Source organism: Desmodus rotundus, chromosome 1 (assembly GCF_022682495.2).
Source record: "Desmodus rotundus isolate HL8 chromosome 1, HLdesRot8A.1, whole genome shotgun sequence".
Classification (NCBI taxonomy): domain Eukaryota; kingdom Metazoa; phylum Chordata; class Mammalia; order Chiroptera; family Phyllostomidae; genus Desmodus; species Desmodus rotundus.
Window position 1 is genome coordinate 3,868,285 of NC_071387.1, and position 12,435 is coordinate 3,880,719.

The 12,435-nt window shown below is 53.5% G+C and overlaps 1 protein-coding gene across 14 annotated transcripts in view; it reads right to left on the bottom strand.

Moving 5' to 3' along the window:
- The window catches only part of PRRC2B (proline rich coiled-coil 2B), an 86,619-nt gene that overhangs the window by 58,834 nt on the left and 15,350 nt on the right, over window positions 1–12,435 (bottom strand). For 12 of the 14 annotated variants that reach the window (XM_053919554.2, XM_053919543.2, XM_053919559.2 and 9 more), the window contains exon 2: window positions 637–806. In XM_053919554.2, coding sequence (XP_053775529.1) covers window positions 637–751 — 115 coding nt within the window. In that variant the 5' untranslated portion in view covers window positions 752–806. Of the gene's footprint in view, window positions 1–636; window positions 807–1,033; window positions 1,161–1,224; window positions 1,299–12,435 lie in introns of those variants that run through there. The other 2 variants (XM_053919527.2, XM_053919535.2) reach the window with 2 other exon arrangements.

Sequence of the window (12,435 nt, forward strand, 5' to 3'; positions counted from 1 at the left end):
ACGTGACAAGCCCTTACCCCGACCTTCAGAGGGGCTGCCGGAGCCTGTGCAGAGGCCTCCGTTCGACTCGCGGGCAGGAGAGGGCTCAGAGTTCATGATGTGGGTGAGGAGCCAGGCTCAGAACCCTCCATCCCACACGGTCAACACTTCTCTGCAAACTGAGACTGCTCCGGCTGCACGACAGCCGGGCCAAAGCACAGTCTCGGTGCAGACCTGGGCCAAACCTGAGCACTCACAAAATCCTCACAGACAGGGGGTGGGGCGGAGAGTATGGGCATGGACTTTCCCACCAAGTTCCAGAACACTGGAACCGTGAAACCTAAACTGGGCAACTCTAATGCAAATTAAGCTCTGCTCTAATCATCAGGCTAAAAATAGGCGTGGTTTCAATATGATAGAGAGGGATAACCCCCTACAGCAGAGCCAGGGCATTCCAGTCTCTGAAATCAGACCTCAAAGAGGAGCTGGGGGAGTCTGCTTCCCATAACTACTGGGTGACCACCATCTGCCCAGAAGACTGATTTGTGTGGGCCTCTGCCTGACCACCTGGGGCACTCTGCCTCTCCCTGGCCCTTGACCTGGAGTTTCTCACTACAAGAAAAGTGGGAATGACTGGCCTCCGAGCCCGGTTCTTACCTGAGGATCTGATCGCGTCTACTGATTTTCCTTTATACTTATCAAACAGGCTGAGAGTCGAATACTTGCTTTTCCCATCCTTGCCCTTGGTTATTTGCCCCAAACGATCGGACATTGCGATGAAATGTCATCTAGTAAGGAAATTTTTCTAGGCACCGCCCCCGATCTGCCTTTGAAATGGAAAAAAGAAAAAGAACATGTCAGTCCACCAGAACTTCTGATCCAGAGAATAAACCCTTTAGGGATCACGATCTCCTTGAAGATCTAAGGGAAGCTTTGGACTCTGTCCCTAGGAATACGCCCTGACCACACACAGGCAGTTTTGCTCATATTTAAAGAGCATTTTGTAGACTAGCTGATCCCCGCTCTCAACGCGAACACGCACGCGCACCCGCACCCGCTCCACTCTGAAGTGGCTGGAGTCTACCGCTCATCAACTACACTGAAATGTCGACCTCCAGAGTCCTCTCTCTGCGACTCGACCTCTCTTCAGGGTGAAAAAACAAATGTGCGTCCCTTGCAGCACTTCCAGGAAAAACCCACAATCAGGCAGGCACACAGGGGTGGGGGGAGAGGTGCGCGACCCACTGTGGAAGCCTGTTCATTCCAAGGACAAGCAAAACCAAATCAAAGGGAAGCAGCCGAAGTCAGTAAATCTTCCAGGAACATCTCAGAATAAGAACCGGCATCTGGAGAAAAAACACCTGCTTAGGCAACGGGAGCAGGCTCTCCGGGGAGGTGCAGGCGTGGCAAACAGAAACGAGTGCTCCCCAGGGGGAGCCCCCAAGGGGCCGTACCATCTACAGGAGTGCCCTTCACAAGAAAGAAACTGCCCCCCACCACTGATTTCCTTTGCAGTCTGTAAGTCTATCAGCACTTTCCTCGTTAGTGCATTCATTTGCCCATTCATTCAACTACTTGGTGAGTGCCTGCCACGAACTAGTGACTGCCCTGTGCCAGGCACCAAGAGTCAGGCTTCAGTGCCTCTTATCCTACACTCAACCTTGGCTACAGGCTCTACTCACATGAGTGCCCACTATTTCCCACTAGAATTAATGCAGGGAAAGAGAGCTCACGCACCGAGTTAGGCATATTGGTATGTCTCTAACGACAAACTGGAGGTAACGGTAAAAACATCCGCCAACTAATAACAGTGGCAGTGGCTGCATCCGTGCAGTCTGCCACCTCCCCCTGTTCCGAAGCCTGCAGGCCGGAAGGAACACGGCAGTGTGCCGGGGAGGCATTTTACACCCCCCAAGATGTCAAGATAGAACTCTACACATTATGATCCAAGACTGTAAAGCACAGGGACCAAAGGTCACTGATAAACTGGGACCCCCAAAAAGAGACAGGAGACGCTGACTTCACACCCCTGACGCAGATGAGCCCGGGAATGATGCCAAACGGGAGCGAACTTCGTTTTCACACATAACTGGGTAGACCCATCCTTCCCCGCATTTCCCAAACCCTGAATGACAGGCACAGGAGTTCGTATCAGAAAACACTCAGGAAGAAGGAACTTGGACGGACCCCAAAAGTGAGCGCTGTGAGTTGGATGTGTATGTGTGGGAGTCACCGCCCACGTGGTTTTAACCACCCTGGCCGGACACTTAACTTCCTTCCCTCCAGATCCCAGTCAGGTCAACCACGGGAGCCTCAAGTCGGCGGCCAGGCCTGGGAAGCCAACCGCACTGCAACGCACAGGGCTCGATGAGGAAAGGACCCTGCAGAAACCCTGACAACTGCTGCTGCTCCCAAGTCACATGTCAGAGCCACTTGAGCAGGCAGCACCCCCAGCGCCTGCATCGTGTGCCAGAGGCAAAGACCAGCACCGACCAGGGCTAGGCATTGGCTCTAAGTTTCCAAATTCTGATCTTGGTGCCCAAGGGTTCCCTGCCCCACCCCCCAAATTATAACCAATCACAGTACCCTTCCCCAGACTGGACTATAAGCTCCTCAAGGACAGGGACTGGATCTTATTTGGGCCAGAATGACTCATATCAAACAGGCTATCAAATCCTGAAATCCTGAAATCCTCCAATTAGGTTAGATTAGATCTAAATTTTAGATGCTTCTGTCAACCCAAACACACAGAACAGATCACTGGGGTTGGAACCAGAAACAGCAACACACACACACACACACACACACGCACAATCCACAATTAGACATGACACCACGGTGACAGTGGCATGTGGCCCTTGCGTCACAACGTGCCTGGGTTGCAGGCCAGGTCCCTGGTGGGGGTGTGTGAGAGGCAGCCACATATTGATATCTTTCTCTTTCTCCGTCCCTTCCCCTCTCTCTAAAAATAGATAAATAAAATCTTTTAAAATATATATATATATATTTTATATTTGTCTAAAAATAAATATACAACAGAGACTGCCTGTGGCCACAAAGCCACATGTAGAAAAGGTTTGCTGACCCTGGGTCTAAAAGGTCGTGAACAAGCTACAGGTCCCAGGTGGGAGACAGACAGGCGGCCCGAGAAGACCCCCACCCAGGAGGAGGCATAAAGCTCCAGCAGGGTCCCCACAAGGTCCACCAGAACAGGGGAGGCCCTGGTAAAAGGACAGAACAGATGTCTTTTTTTTTCCCCCCCAGAGATAGGGGCAGGGAAGGAAAAAGAGAGGAAGAGAAACATCAATGTGTGGTTGCCTCTCACATGCTCCCTACTGGGGAACTGGCCTGCAACCCAGGCATGTTCCCCGACTGGGAATCAAACCTGCGACCTTTGGGTTCACAGGCCAGCACTCAGTCCACTGAGCCACACCAGCCAGGGCAGAACAGATGTCTTTTTCTCACTAGTAGGAGTTACTCCACTGACTATGCTAGGGATGCTTAGGAACCATTTCATCCGCTACACACTCTGGGGCAGGATGAGTGACAAAGTATTGATGTTCTGCTTCTCAGAACCTGTGAGTATATAACCTCACATGGCGAAAGGTATTTCGCAGGTGTGGTTAAATTAAGAGCCTCCAGCCTGGAAGACGATCCTAGACTGTCCGTGGGGTCCCAATGGCATCACAGGGTTCTTAGAGGAGGGAGGCAGGAGGGCCAGGGTCAGAAAGGTGTGACAGTGGAGCGGTCTTCTCTGAGACGGGCAAGGGCCTCTAGCAGCTGGACAAGGCCAGGAAACGGGTTCCCCCCGAGCCTTCAGAAGGAACTCAGTCCTGCTGACATCTCGATCAACCCCAGCAAGACTCGTTTCAGACTCCGGACCCCCCAGAACTGAAGAATACACTTGTGTTGTCTTAAGTCACGAAATTTGTGGTAATGTTCCATAGCGACGAGAGAAAACTAATACACTCATGTATTCCATGTATTTTTCTGAGGCACTGCTGCATGCCCGGCACTGGGATGGGCCCGGCATGCAGCTGAGGATAAGCTGGACACAGGCCACCGTATGCGTCCAGTCCATGGGAGCCACCCATGGCCACAGAGACCCTTCCCCCTGGCCCAGTGCTGAGAACCGCTGGACTGCAGCTCCGTGCGGGCCCTCACCTGACCAGGGACCCCACAGACCTGTCTAAACACAGCCGCGGGGCCACCTTCACAACCACACGCCCGACACGGCTACAGAGTCAGCACCATTCATTTAATTTTTTATCTTCTTTTAAGATTTTATTTACTTATTTTTAGAGAGGGAGCAAAACATCAATGTGTGGTTGCCTCTCGTAGACACCCCTCCCCCCACTAGGGACCTGACCTGTATCCCAGGCATGTGCCCTGACTGGGAATCGAACCAGTGAGCGACCCTTGGGTTCACAGGCCGGTGCTCAGTCCACTGAGCCACACCAGCCAGGGCAAGCACCATTAATTTAAATGCAGACAACTAGTTCTCACTAAATTAAAAAACTAACTGGCAAAAGCAAGAGCAGGAAAAACCAGTTACCAGCTACTCAGGACCATCATTTTCCCACATTAAGTGTTAACATGCTTGATTATTAAAAGGCAAGTCTTTTAATTCTGTAACTAGACCAGAAAATACTTATTTCTATAGCTATTGCTAAAAAGTCTTGTTACAATCAGTTGAGTCCAAACTTCTGCCAGCCAGTACAGACTCCTCTTGGATTCTGCACTGGCTGGGCCTGTGGGCAGAGGTTAGAGTGGACACAGATAGGTTCTCCGTGGGTCTTCCTGGTGACACCAGCCTGCTCTGAGAACTAACCAGTCCCATCCCCACCCCACCTCCACCCCACCCCCCGGGAGCCCCAGAAGACCAGAAGCCTGACCACACCTACACTGGCACCCCCTGGAAAAAAAAGAAAGAAAAACTCTGGGCAAACCTGAGCTGCTCTCCTGGGAATTTAGAATTAGGTCTGCGAGATGTCAGATACTTGGACTTTGTCCTCCCAGGAAACCCAACCACTTACCAAACACTAAGCTGTGCTCAGGCGAAATGAGCTCCACTCCGTTCAACCAGGAGGGCCCCGTGAGGCCAGGCAGGGAGCCCACCAGACTGACCCCCGCAGTATGGGTGCCCATGAAGTTTTCTGGGAGTGCCACTGCCCACAGTTTTAAACCGAGTTTTGCACCAGCTAGGCATACTCCTGGCTTCTCTCGGCTCAGTTTCCCCATCCAACACCAGATTTCACAAGTACCAGCCAGTCCTAAATGTTCATAACCCACAGCCATAGAGTTACAAATGATTCATCGTCAAGCAGACATCTCTGGAATCGGATTCTCTGTTCCTATATAAACCTGGGGTGCTAACAGACAACGCAGCTGAGTTACCACCGCTGTAGAAACAGCACCTGTGGAGGAGGGGCCTGCACGGTCTACGGGAAGGCTGCACAGAGGTTCTTCCAGCCCTGATTTTCCCTCAGAGCACAGACAGGCAGCTTACAGCCACAGCCTGCGGAGGAACACACAACAGAGGCTGTCCAGGCCCACAAAGAATGAACACAGCTGAGCAGGGTACAGACGCCCGCCGCAGAGCGTGCACGGTCCTCCCAGCAAGCCAGGTTTTACAGAGCCCAGACTCAGTATGTAGATATACTCATTCGGTTTCCCCCGAGTGGCTGCATCTCAAGTGGAGCCGGGCGTGGGGCCTCACCCAGCCCCACACCCACCTGGCTATTCTCGCCCGCTGGTTTTCACAGACATCAGGCCAGGAGCACTGTCCCTAGGGGTGCAATCCGCTTCCAAACATCTGCTGAGTTTCCGTCTGTCACACGCACGTACACCCAAGCTCAACCCACCTCATTCCGTGGCAGAAAGAAGTGTGACTCATGCAGCCGGCTGAGGTGAGGGAACACACTTCTCGTGGGTCAGAGGCATGCTCATTCAAGCATGGCTCACACTCGGTTCTGTGGGGCAAGAACTGGCTGAGAGCGCCAGGCCCTTGCAGGCAGGCACGGACCCAGACTGGCTAATGGCCCAGGTATGTAGGCTGCTTTCTCTCCCTTTTGTAGGCAGCAAAATTCATTTTTGTTTTTTCCCCCAAAATCTGATTTAGCCCTTCCATGTTACACATAAAGTAGATGCAATCCCCGTGTGCCCTGCCTGGGGGAGTCCTGCCTGCGTGCCACCCCCTTCTCAGAACCTCCTTCTTGGGGCCCTGCTGCTGGGGGCCAGAGCATGTTGAAAACGGCTGGTCTGAAAGAAAATACTGTCACTAAGTAGAGGAAGAGAGGACGTAAGGTCCAGTGCAGATAGCTTTGGGAGTGAAGAAAAGCGCAGTTAAAAGCTAATTCAGGTCTGTGTGTTCTGGCAAGTCGTCTAAAGCTGTGCCCTGAGAGGCCCAGGCTTCCTGGAACAAAACCACCCCAAACATTGGCCAGGAAGGCACTTAACACCAAGCCCCGCCTCCCCAGACAGCAGTCCTACCTGTCAGACAGGTTACAAGGGCCTGCCTGCGATCTGTCCCCTCCGTCCGTCCGCCAGAGGGAAAGTCTCCCCGCACTCCACCTTATCGCAAGCCATTTCCGGGTAAGATTACTTTCACTCTGCACTTGGGTACCAGCCAGTGTCGGCCACCCAGCCAGCAGGCAGTCTGGGATGGCCTTGGGATGGCCTGTAACTCACTGGGGAGCCACCACCGCTACACATTCAGGCCCAATCACCGTGGTGGCCTACAGTCCTGAGAGCCAGGCACCCTGCTGAACACTCATACCCCAGCCTGGACTCCTCAAAACAGCCCTTTCTGGAAGATACTATAGCCATCAGCCTGCTTAACCAAGAAGGATGCTAAGACGCAGCCAGGACAGAGAAGTGACTTGTCCAAGGTCATGGGACTACCTAGTGCTGGGACCGGGCAGGACACGACCAGGCTGCTGCGGCTTTGCCTGCGGGAGGGCAAGCACAGACAGGACAGCTGCACTGGTTCTGACATAAGTCTAACTAGGCTGGACGCAGCCTCTGGCCAGCCGCACGGAGGATGGAACCGGACACAGTCTCCAATGTCGAACAGCCTTTTCTTTACGCCAATGCTGCCCACAGCTAGATTTACGTGCACGGCAAGTCCAAGCTCTTCACTCTCCCCAATTCCAGGAACACTCAGTCAAAATCATCTCCTGCTTCCTTAAGTACTTCTCCACCCTCAGGACACCTGCACACATCGCCACGTGGCTCCTTCCTTCAGTCACCAATGTTGACAAAGGACCCGCCGTGTACTCGGGCCGAGGCCTGCCTTCCAGAGCACAGACAAGCACTTGGGGCAGACCCACTACCCGCCAAAACAGCGCGTTCAGCCTGTGTGCCATGGCTGCAAGGTGTGAGCGGACGCCCCGACCTCAGTGGTGGAGAAAGGAAGGCGGGGTGTCTCTGTACAGAAGGAATGGAAGCTTAGAGAGCAGGCTGGATCAACACTTTGGGAATCAACCATGTGGGTCATTAGACAGTATACTTGTTAAGTCTCCAACAAAACGTAAAGAACCATCAGCACGAAGTCGAGGTGTAGGATAGTCAACTCAGTCCATCCTTCTCCAACACGCCACTGTCTGGCGAAAAAGAAACTGAACGAAAGGCAGGCACCACCCATACGGCAAATGCTCCGACATCCACTGGCAACAATGCGTGCCGGACTCCGTGCAGCTCGGTGCCAGGGACGTGGAGACACCCACACTCCACCCATCCCTGTTGTGAACTCCGCCAACGGTGTCTGCGGAGGGCCAGACAGTGTGTTCATCTCTGCTGCCCACACGACCTTTGCGGCGACTGGTTAGGCCTGCCCACCACGCCAGCTAGAGCAGACAACACAAACTGGGGCAGTGTGCCCCAGCGCACCTTCCCTTCCACAGCCGGGAGGCCGGCTGGGTCTGAGTTTGCCGATGCCTAGTCTAAAGGGAGAAGTAGGTGTGGAAAGGAATGCATATTACAGTGAGGTGACCTCCACAGAAAGGGTTCCACTTGGTGCCACATGGGGCGGGAGTGGGGGCCAGTGGGGGACTGCTGCCCCACCCAGCACCAGCCAGCAGCCCACACCCCACACTTGCCTCTCAGAGGCGGGCTCCCTCAGGGCACCAGCCACAAAGCAGGGCTGGCTCTGGAGAAGTGCAGAGGCCCACACTTCTCCATTCCCTAGTCGGCAGAAGCCAGTCCACCTGGACAGCTGGAGCACCGCCGTACAGTCATTCTACCTGCCCCAGGGCGGGGGCTGGGTTCTGCAGGATACAGCCAGCCAGCCCCAACCTGCCCGAGAATAAGCTGCTTGAGAACAAGGCATGAGAGAACAATAAGGGGGTGGAAGTGGGGTTCCTGGTAACCCAGTGTTCCTTACGGTGGACACCAGCCACCACCAGGAGAGGGCCACACCCCCTGAGGAGACAGAACCTTTAGGAAACAACAAAATTAAAACTAAGAAAAGAGGCATGTGGCGCAGGGACCAAAGCACCCCCCACCCCTACTTCTCCCGCACACTTGGGTCTGCAAGCCCTATCCTCTCCACCGTGAACCAGCCAGCTCTCCCCACCCTGTGCCCAATGCCCCTCTGCCAGAACCAAACCACGGCACGAGCACCTGCGCTGACACCTTCCCCATCACCCCAGGGCTCCAGGGTCAAGTCCAAGCCCTCCAGCCCAACACATGGCTACCAAACTGCCGCCTACCCTCGTGCTCACCACCACCAGCCTCATCTGTCCAAATCGAGCAGTCTGCACCTCCCCTCCGCCCCACGTGGACTTGAGGCCTGTCTCCTTGGGGACTGCATACAGACAACATACTATTACCCAACTCGCAGCTGTAGGTGGGAATAAAGCAGAGAACAAATGCAGCACAAGCGACCCGTGCTCACTGCCCTCAGGAGGTCTCGGCCACCGACAGCTACCACCCTGGGTCCGTACTGCCCACTCCCAGCTGCCCAGCCCGGCCCCGCCTCATCCCTCCAGACTCCTATGTGGCCAGTGAAGCCCCGTGGCCCTGGGGTCCAGAACACCTGCCTGTGCTTCCACCCTTTGCGCTGCAGGAACTTGTCCCCACCTTGGTGCGTTACCGCTTAAGGGCTCCCGTGCAGAAAGCAGGCCTTCAGAACCAGGAGGATCAACGCACCGACGCTCAGGGCCTGCTGTGGACCCTTTAATTAACTCTCCGGAGAGAGAGAGGCACTTTAATTCTCAGAAACCCTCCTGAGACAAACTCTCCTCTGTGACTACATCTTAAACAACACTAAACTGCCCCAGTTTCCAGGCTCCCCACCTCGGCACAAGCAGCAAGACGCCGAAAGCAAGCGTGCACTGGTGTTACAACAGACCGCCTTGTGGAGGTGGGGCACCCCAGCCCCGCTCGCTCGTTTGTGGATCCACGACATTTTAGTAACAACAACAACAACAACAACGTATGCTTGATACAGAAAAACTATGGCTTTAAAAAAAACAGACACCAATCAATCACTGGAACGCAGCTCCTAGCCCCACACAGGACCTCTCCCCACCAGCACCAGCACTTCCGCCCCAGCCCTCGGGCTGCAGTGCTCATTATCTGCCTCCTGCTCCTGGGCTCTAGTTTCTGTTCCTGTTTCAAAAGAGTTCGCCGATAAAGGTCATAAAACGCTGCACATAAATGCTGAGCAGATTTGCTGTTTGTTTTTAAAAATTCTGGAAGAGGCTTTAAGGAGAGCTCAGAGAGGACGGCGGACAGGCAGGTGGAACAGAGGCGCGGAGGAAGTCGCCCCAGCTGTCCAGCGGCAGCGGTGGCTTTGTTTCCGCCCAAGCCTTTCCCACAGGAACGACTCCGCCTGTAGCAAGCTGGGGTCTGGGCTCAAAGAGGACAACCTGGCAGGAAGCGCCTTCCCTTAGCTCAGGAGAAAGTAGTCCTTCCACCCTCCCAAACTCACGTCCTCACAGACATGCTGCTGGAGAGAGCGCCAGGGGGTGGTCCCCCCACGACAAAGCTAACCCCCACCAGCCCACCCACCGAGCATGATCAGCGAGCCAGTGAGTCTAAATGCCCGCAGGCCCCTGGGTCTGCTCTTCCACACAATGGGGACAGAGTGGACTCAGAAGATGGCTGGAAGGACTAGAAATAATGGTCACAAGGACTGACGCGAACCCCCGAGGCACAGAGGAGGGATTCAGCAGATCCGGGCAGTTACTCCCTAGTGAGGCTCCGGCCGCTCTCTCTGCACCTGCAGGTCCCCTCCCTTCTCACAGTTCCTGAGGGGCCCTGGCTGGTGGGGCTCAGTGGATTGGGCGCCAGCCTATGAACCAAAGGGTCACCAGCTGGATTCCCAGTCAGGGCACCTGCCTGGGTTGCAGGTCAGGTCCCCAGTTGGGGGCACGCAAGAGGCAGCCACACACTCATGTTTCTCTCCCTCTCATCTCCCTCCTTTCCCTTCTCTTCTCCCTCCTCCCCCCCCCTAAAAATAAATAAAATCTTAAAAAAAAAAAAATAAAGCATTCCTGAGGGGAAGGACGAGGACAGAGAGAGTTCGCTCTCCATATGTATATGAAGCTGATGACAAATGACCAGACACCCCTGCCCACCGTCAATCCTCCGCAGCCGCTACAGCGAACAAGAGCTCTAGCTGACACAAAAACCCACCGTGACCGATCCTGTGGAAGAGCTGTGTGCCTGACACGTGCAACCCGTTTACTCAAACACGTGCACATAATAATACGGCTGTGTGTCTGTCGGCACACACACATCCCAGAAACAGCCCTTAAATCTGCCTCCCTTCGATTCACACACTCTTTACGATACAGGGGCTCTGGTTAGACAAGGCCCACAGGCATTCATGGCTCATCCTTCCAAAAGCCCCTCCAATGAGAATAAACAATAAAGAGAACCCAGAAGACGAAGATGAGAGGATGTGGGCACGCAGAGAACAGACACGCGTGGTAGCAGACTGAGCGATGGGAGGTCCTACGAACGCGCAGCAGAGGGCTCCACAGCTCAGGAGGCACTGGGAGGTGGGCATTTAAGAACCGGTTGGGAGGCTGCCTGTGCAAAAGCTGGCCTCCCTCCCTCCCGCCACCACCTACCCTCTCTCCCTCTCTGGGTAAATTAAACAGGAAAAGTCTAAACTCGACAAGGGCGGGAGAGCTAAAAAAAGAACGTAAGTGAGAACCTGAGGAGTAAATCATGGAAGCTTTGGGTCCCTCTGCTGTTGGCCTCACAGGGAGGTAGCAGACAGACAGACCACATCCCTCTGTCCCTCAACACACCCGGGCAAAGGCAGAAGGAGTCTTCTCGGGAAAACCCATACACAGACACTTGGGGCTCCAGAAAAAAAAAGGCAGGCCTCCCATTTACCAGCCCTCACCAAAGGGCTCCCAGCAACTCCCACACCCAGTTTCCAATCAGCTGTGTGGACCCAAGACCACAGAGACCTGAGAGACCCCAACTAAAAAACAGAAACCAACTGACCAGACGGCCAGCCTAGAGGGAATAATGCCAGAAACAAAACATTTTTTTAAAACAATATAAAATTAGTGTCCTCAGAAAATTAAGAAGATACTGCACCCATGCACCAAACCAGGACGTTTTTTCCTTAAGGGACGATCAGAGAGCCCTGTGACCCCAGGCCAATCATGCGAAAACATGAGACAAACCCGGGCGCAGGGCACTCTATAAACACCCCTGACGGTTCCAGGCCGTCGGAAACAAGGACAGCCCGCTGCCATCACCAGTCTAAGACGACAGGACGACTAAATGCAGTTCGTATCCAGGGACAGAGAGAGCACTTTAGGTAAAAACTAAGGAAATCTAAATGTAGTACATGAAGTACAGAGTGTAGTTAATACTAATGATCACTGTTGGTTAATTAGTTGGGACAAATGTACTAGGAACAGGGCATAAAGAAACTCAAACTTTTCTGTAAATCAAACTTGTCTAATTTTTTAGAATGTTAATTTCAATAGAATATATGGAAGATAAAGTGGAGGAAATCTCGGAAAAATTAACAAGGAGATGAACGCTAGTCTCTGCTCCACTCAAAATTAAAGAATTCATCCAGGAGTCCAAATTTAACTAGGAGTTCCTGAAGCACAGAGGAAGGGGGGGGGGGGGAAACAGAGGGGAGGGGAAGAAATGATCAAATGAAAATTTTAAGAAACATTCCCAGAGTTGAAGTCCCCCAAATTGCAAGGGCCTACCTACCAAGTGCTCAGAATAACAGACATAAAAGGAACGCGAGACCTGGCTAATGTGGCTCAGTGGACTGAGCGCCGGCTTGTAAATCAGAAGGTCGCCAGTTCGATTCCCAGTCAGGGCACATGCCTGGGTTGTGGACCAGGTCCCCAGCTGGGGGCGTGAAAGGGGAACTGATTGGTGTATCTCTCCCACATGGATGTTTCTCTCCCTCCCTCCCCTCTCTGTAAAATAAACATCTTTAAAAAAAAAAAACACAATGCACAA